The sequence below is a fragment of the Staurois parvus genome, unplaced genomic scaffold (assembly GCF_062004578.1).
Source record: "Staurois parvus isolate SC_StPar_1 unplaced genomic scaffold, SC_StPar_1.0 ptg000721l, whole genome shotgun sequence".
NCBI classification, from domain to species: Eukaryota; Metazoa; Chordata; class Amphibia; order Anura; family Ranidae; genus Staurois; species Staurois parvus.
The window spans coordinates 1,742,950-1,753,121 of record NW_028318517.1 but is presented as its reverse complement, the minus strand read 5'-3'; the positions used below and the strand labels follow the sequence as shown (position 1 = coordinate 1,753,121).

Sequence of the window (10,172 nt, the reverse complement as noted above, 5' to 3'; positions counted from 1 at the left end):
CCTGTATCTGTCCTGCATCCTGTTTCTGTTCCTTCGCTGACCCTGATCTGAACTGCTGCTGACTTCTCCTGCTCTGATCCTGGCTTGTGACCCTGACCACCCCTCTGTCTGACCCTCTGTACCTCGCTGCTTGCTACCTGCTGAACCTGGCCTGTGACCCCGACCATTCTCTGCTTGCTCCCCCCGTACCTACCTGCCCAATTGATATTGACCCGGCCTGCCTGACGACGCTTGCTTGTATATACTGTTATCTGTGGGTGGTTGGTTTGGTTTGTTTGCACTGTATTATGTTTAGTATTGCCCTGCGTTTATGTTTGTATGGTTAGTGTTAATAAATTATATTGTTTATCACATTTCTGAAGTCTGCGTTTCCCTGCTTCAGTCACACACCTCTGGTCATACCTGGGAGCCCTGACACTGGGATTCCACAGGGGCTACAAATACAGTTTTACATGCAGATGTAGCCTACAGTGTATCCAAACAGAAAGAAGTATTTTCATCCCTCTGCAACAAATATTTTAGCTTTTATGAGAGATAAAATAAATTCCTTTGATTTGTGGATATAAATCAAAGCTGACAAACACTTCAGAGCCTTCTCACGGTCTCCTGCTGACTCTTGTAGCCAAAATGACTAGGATTCTTCTTCTAGGTTCAAGAAAGTGGCAAACTCTGGCTACATAGGTGACAATATTTTATTGACATCTAGGTGTCACCTCCAGCCTAGAAGATGCTCTGTCCTTTCAGATGCTAATTGAGAACATATGTGTCTGACTGATTACTGAATACTGATCTGAAATAACATGGAATTAATCTAGATCTACAATTACATATTTCTACTGATCACATCTCAGCTACCCAACTCTTAAATTTATGTTATGCACTGCTACAAAAAATTAAAGGAAGACTTTGATAACTCATCATATCTCAATGGGGACAAATCTGCTGCTGGATCTCTATACTGATATGGACTGGATAATGTGTTAGGAATGTAAGGATGCCCCATCATTTGATGGAAATGAAAATTATTGACCTACAGAGGACTAAAAACAAAAACACCCCAAAAATCAAGAAAAAAATGATACAGCAGGCGAATCCATTTTACCGAAATGTAATTGCAGCAACTCAGAATGGTCCTCAGTAGTTTGTATGGCCCCCAAGTGCTTGTATGCATGCCTGACAATGTTGGGCCATGCTCCTAATGAGATGGAAGATGGTGTCCTGGGGGATTTTCTCCCAGATCTGGACCAGGGCATCACAGTGCTCCTGGACAGTCTGAGGTGCAACAGGGTGGCATCGGATGGACTGAAACATCACATCCCAGAGGTGTTCTATTGGATTTAGGTCAGGCCAGCATGGGGGCCATTCAGTGGTATTAATTCCTTCATCCTCCAGAAACTTCCTGTACACTTTTGCCACATGAGGCTGGGCATTGTCATGCACCAGGAGGAACCCAGGACTCACTGCACCAGTGTAGGGTCTGACAATGGGTCCAATGATTTCATCCCGTTACTTAATGGCAGTCAGGGTGCCATTGTCTAGCCTGTAGAGGTCTGTGCATCCCTCCATGGATATGCCTCCTCAGACCATCACTGACCCACCACCAAATCGGTCATGCTAAATGATGTTACAGGCAGCAGAATGTTCTCCAGAACCTTTCATGTCTGTCACATGTGCTCAGGGGGAACCTGCTCTCATCTGTGAAAAGCACAGGGTGCCAGTGGTGGACCTGCCAATTCTAATGTTCAATGGCAAATTCCAATGGAGCTCTATGGTGCCAGGCAGTGAGCACAGGGCCCACTAGAGGATGTCAGGCCCTCAGGCCACTATCATAAAGTCTGTTTCTGATTGTTTGATCAGAGACATACACACCAGTGGCCTGCTGGAGGTCGTTTTGTCAGGCTCTGGCAGTGCTCATCCTGTTCCTCCTTGCACAAAGGAGCAGATACAGTTCTGCTGGTGGGTTAAGAAACTTCTTTGGCCATGTCCAGCTCTCTTAGAGTAACTGCCTGTCTCCTGGAATCTCCTCTGTGCTCTCTTCTCCTAGAATCTCCTCCGTGCTCTCGTCTCCTGGAATCTCCTCTGTGCTCTCGTCTCCTGGAATCTCCTCCGTGCTCTCGTCTCCTGGAATCTCCTCCATGCTCTTGAGATTGTGCTGGGAGACACAGCAAACCTTCTGGCAATGGCACGTATTGATGTGCCATCCTGGAGGAGTTGGAAGGCCTGTGCAACCTCTGTAGGGTCCAGGTATGACCTCATGCTACCAGTAGTGACACTGACCCTAGCCAAATGCAAAACTAGTGAAGCACAGTCAGAAAAGATGAGTAGGGAAAAAAATGTCAGTGGCCTCCACCTGTAAATTCCTGTTTTGAAGGTTGTCTCATTGTTGCCCATCTAGAGCACCTGTTGTTAATTTCATTAACACCAAAGCAGCTGAAACTGATGAACAGCCCCCTCTGCGACTTACCTGACCAGATCCATATCCCAGGAGTTTAATTGGCTTGATGCTAGACTCGGATTAAGTCTCCCTTTCATTTTTTGAGCCGTGTATTATGAATGCTAACTCTACAAAGCTGCAGATCTGTGAGAGTTCTTTTCTGGATTCTTCTGTTTATAGATTACTGAGACCTTTACAGTAAGATGTGCATTTCCTCATGTAATGTTCTATTTGTGTGTTTTGTTTTTTCTGTTGGTTGGACTGGATGGATTGGTGTCTTTTTTCCATCCAGATGAACTCTGTAACTATGTAACAAGGTGACTCCAGTAACACTGCTGAGACTCATTTAGCTTTGGTGAAAAGGTACAAAAAGGAACCTCCCTGTTTCCATATATTTCAGATTATACGAAAAGACGTGATGGGGATAAAATACCAGATTGTCTCATAAGAATGTAGGAAGTATATTATAGTATGTTTGTTGATTTGTAATCCCATGATATATATTTAGTATGTTGGAGTTTATCGGTATTGTTAGGAATATTGTATGCATGCTACCAAAGTCATAATCAATCAGTAGATCAGTATACAAATTATTCTTTTTATTATCTCTCCTCTGTGTGTACAACTATTATTCTAATCACTTTATGTAATCCAACCTCCTGATAGTTACAATTCTCCATTTAATCACTGTTACACCAAAACGTAATCATTGTAAATGAGGAATAATATCTACTCTCCAAGGCATTCTATAGATTTCACAAGGGACAATTTGTTATAGTGAAATATTCATTTTTCCCGATCACAGATTAGTTACTTCTGTCCCCAGATAAACTCAGACCAGACAATTCTTATCCAAGGGTGACACCCAGTGGCCATGGGAGGTAATGCTTGAGTAAACATGGGTTAGATAATCAGATTCCCCAATCACAGAGAAGGTTCCGCCTTCTGGGCCAGGTTTATTCAGATTTGATGAGAGTATAAGTCATAACTAGATAAAACCGGCAGGAACACTCACAGAGGGAGGACCATCTACACAGCCATCTGGAAGGTAGACATCATCTCACACTCAGATCATCTAAAGACACTCATCAACTGAAGAAGAGACGCCATTTTGTAGAAGCTCAAATCCACCCATTAATCAGCAGCCATCTTTGAGTCTGATCATCAGTTCTCTAAAAGATGACCTGATACTTGGAGGGTAATTATATATTTTCTGTTGATTTTGCTTGTTTAGACTAGTAAGTCAATTGCCACATTCCTTTGTGTAACCTAATAACTCTCCCCATGATAACATCACTTCAAGTTAAGTCATTTATAAAAATGTTCCTGTTCTTAGGCCATACTGGTGGACTATTCTGCATAGTTTATTCCTTCTGCAGGAGACAGACTATTGTCCGTTTTCATTGGTTATGATGTTTACAGGAAGAAACTGATTATTGAATTTAATTCATTCTATTTTAGAGCTTTTACAGAAACATCTTAGTGTCAGTTTAAATCACAATCTGACTATTATTTATGGTGTTTGTAAGTGACTTATGTAAATAAATATTGATTTTCATACTCTGCAGTCTATACCTACACAGATCTTTGAGTTCTTAAAGAATTTTTCAGAATAATTAAGTCAGTTAAATTATTTTTATAAATAATTTTTTTGTATTGGAGACACTGTGATTTGATTGATTTATCTGACTAAATCAATTGTTCGGGTGTTCCCTGACAATTTGGACACTAGATGGTGCTAATTGCTAGGATACTTAGCGTCATCTAATAACCAATTGAGGTATTTTTGGTTAAAATCAATGGATGGTTTAATTCTGTGGTTTTATGTAATTTATGTCTTCAATGTCTACTGTACTTGAAAATGTATGAGTGTGATCTCAGGTATTTGTATGAAACCACCCCTGACACAGTAAACTAAGGGGTCTATGTGAAAAATATGTTGGGGGAGTGTGGCAAGCATGTGTCCAGCCGTGACAAATTCTGGCCGTATTTTAATAAACTCAGTGACTTCCTATAATCATCAGCTCCCTCTAGTGGCCATAATGATGTACTACTTCCAAAATACCTCAATCAGGAAAAACAGTTCAATACCACATTATGGCCACTAGATGGAGCCAATGATCATAGGAAATCACTGTATGAAAAGACCAACATGTGACATGGCTGAATGAATGCTGGTCATATTAGTTCATCTATTCTCTAAGTGGGGCGGTATCTATTGGGCCAATCCCTTTTACAAACCACACATAATATCGCCCTTCAAAGTGAAAACAGAAACGATTTGCACAAAATCAAAGAGTAGAAATATTTTCCGGTGGATCCCCTCTACCCAGACCCCATATGTAGACATAGAACAACAAGCGGTGTTCCCTCTCGTGCCGCACTCCTCCAACCACCCAAACCCACACAGAAGCCAAGGGAAATAATGAGAGGAAAGTTCCCCCCTAGTTTGGGGCGGAGTTCTCCTTCCCTCCTGTTGGGGGATGGGAGAAGGATGGACTGAAGACAGAGAGACGCTTCGGGGTCACCACTGTTCTGTAGAGCCTTGAAATGAAGGACATCAACTTCAGAAGTTCTTGTTGTCTGTGTAAAGTTCCCCGATAACGAGATCTGGGCTCTCCCGGCTTCTAGCTCTGTAACCCGCTATATCATTATCAGGAAACGCAACTCCGACACCCAAGAAGGGCTGAAGTTGTGTCCTTCATTTCCAGGATCTACTGACCACTCTGCACCCCAACATTTACTGCACTTCATCCATGTCTTTGGGGGCCTCTCATCTCCTTATGAACTGTTCCTTCCATGATGAAGATCAGCCATGGAGTATATCTGAGGTGTATATCAGGGTGTGCTTCTTCCCCACATGAGAGCTGGGATGTCCAGCAACATTCATCTATAAGACATTTCCCGCACTCAAGGCACTAATACACCTCCAGGGTTGTGTGGGACCCCTGATGTACAGGAAGACAGGACTTCAGTGAGGAACATTTCCCTCACTCAGTACAGGAAAGTGGCTGCTTCCCCATGTGAGATCTCTGATGTTTGGAAAGATGCGACTTCCATGAAAAACATTTCCCGCACTCAGGACAGGAATACAGCTTCTCCCCCGTGTGAGATCTCTAATGTCTATAAAAGGTGGGAATTCTGTGAAAAACATTTCCTGCACTCCAGACAGAAATATCACTTTTCCCCTGTGTGAGATCTCTGATGTGTGTGAAGATGTGACTTCCATGAAAAACACTTTCCGCACTTAGAACAGGAATAAAGCTTCTCCCCTGTGTGAGATCTCTGATGTGTGTGAAGGCTAGACTTCACTGAAAAACATTTTCCGCACTCAGAACAGGAATTTCTGTGTGAGATCTCTGAGTGTGTGACATTTCTGATGTGTGTAAAGATTGAACTTCCATGAAAAACATTTCCCGCACTCAGGACAAGAATACATCTACCCTGTGTGAGACTTCTTCCCCGTGTGAGATCTCTGATGGTTGGAAAGACTGGACTTCAGTGAAAAACATTTCCCACAGTCAGGACAGGAAAGTGGCTTCTCCTCCGTGTGAAATCTCTGATGAATGGAAAGACTGGTCTTAGCTAAAAAACATTTCCCACACTCAGGGCAGGAATATGGCTTCTCCCCCACGTGAGATCTTTGATGTCTGGAAAAATTGTACTTCTGTGAAAAACATTTCCCACACTCAGAACAGGAATACGGCTTCTCCCCTGTGTGAGATCTCTGATGTGTGTGAAGACTGAACTTGTCTGAAAAACATTTCCCACAATCTAGACAGGAATAAGGCTTCTCCCCTGTGTGAGATCTCTGATGTATGTGAAGACTGGACTTCACTGAAAAACATTTCCCACACTCAGAACAGGAATAAGGCTTCTCCCCCGTGTGAGATCTGTGATGTATGTGAAGACTGGACTTGACTGAAAAACATTTCCCACACTCTAGACAGGAATAAGGCTTCTCCCCTGTGTGAGATCTCCGATGTGTGTGAAGATGGGACTTGACTGAAAAACATTTCCCACACTCTAGACAGGAATAAGGCTTCTCCCCTGTGTGAGATCTCTGATGTATGGAAAGATGATACTTATCTGAAAAACATTTCCCACAATCAAAACAGGAATACGGCTTCTCCCCTGTGTGGGATCTTTGATGTGTGAAAAGACTGGACTTCACTGAAAAACATTTCCCACACTTAGTACAGGAATATGGCTTCTCCCCCGTGTGAGATCTCTGATGTGTGTGAAGACAATACTTGTCTGAAAAACATTTCCCACACTCAGGACAGGAATACAGCTTCTCCCCTGTGTGAGATCTCTGATGTGTGTAAAGATGGGACATCTGGGAAAAACATTTCCCGCACTCAGGACAGGAATACGGCTTCTCCCCTGTGTGAGATCTTTGATGTTTGTAAAGATTGGACTTCTGCGAAAAACATTTCCCGCACTCAGGACAGGAATACGGCTTCTCCCCTGTGTGAGATCTTTTATGCACATTAAGATGGTATGTAGAACTTAACCTCTTTCCGCACTCAGTACAGGAGAAGCTCTTCCCTGTTGGAAGGCCGGCCCGGTCCCGCACAGTCTGAGGTTCCTCAGGATACGAGGAATCCGATGGTCCATCTACACTGGGTGGTGCCGGATGGACATTGGAGGGAGCCGGGTTTTCTCCTGGACTATACTGTGTGATGTCCTCATCTTCTACTTTCCAATCTGGAGACAAAGTGAGACAATCCTCGGAGGTTTTCCTCATCTCCCGGCCATGGACTAAAATACAAAGACAAAGAGGATTACAAGACAGGAGCTGATTGGTTCCCCCAAACCAGGACTCCGCCCACATCAGGCAGCTTGGTCTCTGAGGAGCTTACAATTCCACCCTCAAGGGAACTAGGAAATGGCTCCTCTGATCTCCTACCAGGTCATTTCTTTATTCATGGACCTTAGTCAGAGAGTGAGGAAACAACCAGAACTGTCTTTTATAGGAGGGACAGTGATGAGGGGATTATAGGATGAGGGTCCCCACCCCCTCTATCACTCATCGCCATCTTCCCAACACAAGAAGTACTGCACTTCCTTATTTAGTCCATGATTTAGTCATGAAGAACAGCGGGGCTGAGCCCCACCAGAGGTCAGAGAGTGAGGATGGGGGAGAACAACCAAGATGAAGACTGGACTGATCCTGAAGACCACCATCATTGGGGTATTGACTCCTCCCTCATTATCACTTTCTGTTTAAGGGTCCAACATTGGAGGATGTTATTACATTATTATCACCATGTAAAAGTCTGTGCTCCAATCACATCATCCGATATAAAATGTCCACCTGGGAGGAAATGGGGGGAACAAAAGAGAATCCATATTATGTGTATATATAGCAGTGGGGGGAGGGGGGAGAGCAGAAGTCAGGAGTATGGAATGTACAAAATAGAGTATATAGTGCAGGGGTCAGGAGTATGTAATGTACAACAAAGAGTATATAGTGCAGGGGTCAGGAGTATGTAATGTACAACATAGAGTATATAGTGCAGGGGTCAGGAGTATGTAATGTACAACAAAGAGTATATAGTGCAGGGGTCAGGAGTATGTAATGTACAACATAGAGTATATAGTGCAGGGGTCAGGAGTATGTAACGTACAACATAGAGTATATAGTGCAGGGGTCAGGAGTATGTAATGTACAACATAGAGTATATAGTGCAGGGGTCAGGAGTATGTAATGTACAACAAAGAGTACATAGTGCAGGGGTCAGGAGTATGTAATGTACAACATAGAGTATATAGTGCAGGGGTCAGGAGTATGTAATGTACAACATAGCGTAAATAGTGCAGGGGTCAGGAGTATGTAATTGTACAAGAGTATATAGCACAGGGGTCAGGAGTATGTAATGTACAAGAGTATATAGTGCAGGGGTCAGGAGGATGTAATGTACAACATAGAGTATATAGTGCAGGGGTCAGGAGTATGTAACGTACAACATAGAGTATATAGTGCAGGGGTCAGGAGTATGTAATGTACAACATAGAGTATATAGTGCAGGGGTCAGGATTATGTAATGTACAACATATAGTATATAGTGCAGGGGTCAGGAGTATGTAACGTACAACATAGAGTATATAGTGCAGGGGTCAGGAGTATGTAATGTACAACAAAGAGTACATAGTGCAGGGGTCAGGAGTATGTAATGTACAACATAAAGTATATAGTGCAGGGGTCAGGAGGATGTAATGTACAACAGAGTATATAGTGCAGGGGTCAGGAGTATGTAATGTACAACATAGAGTATATAGTGCAGGGGTCAGGAGTATGTAATGTACAACATAGAGTATATAGTGCAGGGGTCAGGGGTATGTAATGTACAACATAGCGTAAATAGTGCAGGGGTCAGGAGTATGTAATGTACAACATAGCGTAAATAGTGCAGGGGTCAGGAGTATGTAATGTACAAGAGTATATAGAGCAGGGGTCAGGAGTATGTAATGTACAACAGAGTATATAGTGCAGGGGTCAGGAGAATGTAATATACAACAAAGTATATAGTGAAGGGGTCAGGAGATTGTAATGTACAACAGAGTATATAGTGCATGGGTCAGGAGTATGTAATGTACAACAGAGTATATAGTGCAGGGGTCAGGAGTATGTAATGTACAACATAAAGTATATAGTGCAGGGGTCAGGAGTATGTAATGTACAACACAGAGTATATAGTGCAGGGGTCAGGAGGATGTAATGTTCAATATAAAGTATATAGTGCAAGGTTCAGGAGTATGTAATATACAGCAGAGTATATAGCGCAGGGGTCAGGACTATGTACTGTACAACATAGAGTATATAGCGCAGGGGTCAGGACTATGTAATGTACAACATAGAGTATATAGTGCAGGGGTCAGGAGTATATAATGTACAACATGGAGTATATAGTGCAGGGGTCAGGAGTATGTAATGTACAACATAGAGTATATAGTGCAGGGGTCAGGAGTATGTAATGTACAACATAGAGTATATAGTGCAGGGTCAGGAGTATGTAATGTACAACATGGAGTATATAGTGCAGGGGTCAGGAGTATGTAATGTACAACATAGAGTATATAGTGCAGGGGTCAGGAGGATGTAATGTACAACATAGAGTATATAGTGCAGGGGTCAGGAGTATGTAATGTACAACATAGAGTATATAGTGCAGGGTCAGGAGTATGTAATGTACAACATACAGTATATAGTGCAGGGGTCAGGAGTATGTAATGTACAACACAGAGTATATAGTGCAGGGGTCAGGAGGATGTAATGTACAACATACAGTATATAGTGCAGGGGTCAGGAGTATGTAATGTACAACAGAGTATATAGTGCAGGGTCAGGAGTATGTAATGTACAACATGGAGTATATAGTGCAGGGGTCAGGAGTATGTAATGTACAACACAGAGTATATAGTGCAGGGGTCAGGAGTATGTAATGTACAACAGAGTATATAGTGCAGGGGTCAGGAGGATGAAATGTACAGCATAGAGTATATAGTGCAGGGGTCAGGAGTATGTAATGTACAACAGAGTATATAGTGCAGCGGTCAGGAGTATGGAATGTACCACATAGAGTATATAGTGCAGGGGTCAGGAGTATGGAATGTACAACATAGAGTATATAGTGCGGGGGTCAGGAGTATGTAATGTACAACAGAGTATATAGTGCAGGGGTCAGGAGGATGTAATGTACAAGTTATATAGTATAAGGGTCAGGACTCTCAG

General features: G+C 42.8%; 1 protein-coding gene across 1 annotated transcript; it reads right to left on the bottom strand.

The window, feature by feature from the left end:
* Positions 1 to 3,018: 3,018 nt before the first annotated feature.
* LOC149445421 (uncharacterized) lies at positions 3,019 to 7,445 on the bottom strand. The gene is made up of 2 exons (XM_089653857.1): positions 5,878 to 7,445; positions 3,019 to 5,780 (listed from the first exon to the last, which is right to left on the bottom strand). Exons 1-2 carry the CDS (start codon positions 7,269 to 7,271, stop codon positions 5,612 to 5,614), a joined length of 1,563 nt encoding a protein of 520 aa, XP_089509983.1. The 5' UTR covers positions 7,272 to 7,445; the 3' UTR covers positions 3,019 to 5,611.
* Positions 7,446 to 10,172: the final 2,727 nt, after the last annotated feature.

Excerpts from the sequence above, each read along its gene's own strand:
- LOC149445421 (XM_089653857.1), bottom strand. The coding sequence starts at position 7,271 with ATGTGGGCGGAGTCCTGGTTTGGGGGAACCAATCAGCTCCTGTCTTGT. Across the intron at positions 5,781-5,877 it reads GGGAAGAAGTCTCACACAGG|AAATTCCTGTTCTGAGTGCG; the intron begins GTAGATGTATTC and ends GATCTCACACAG.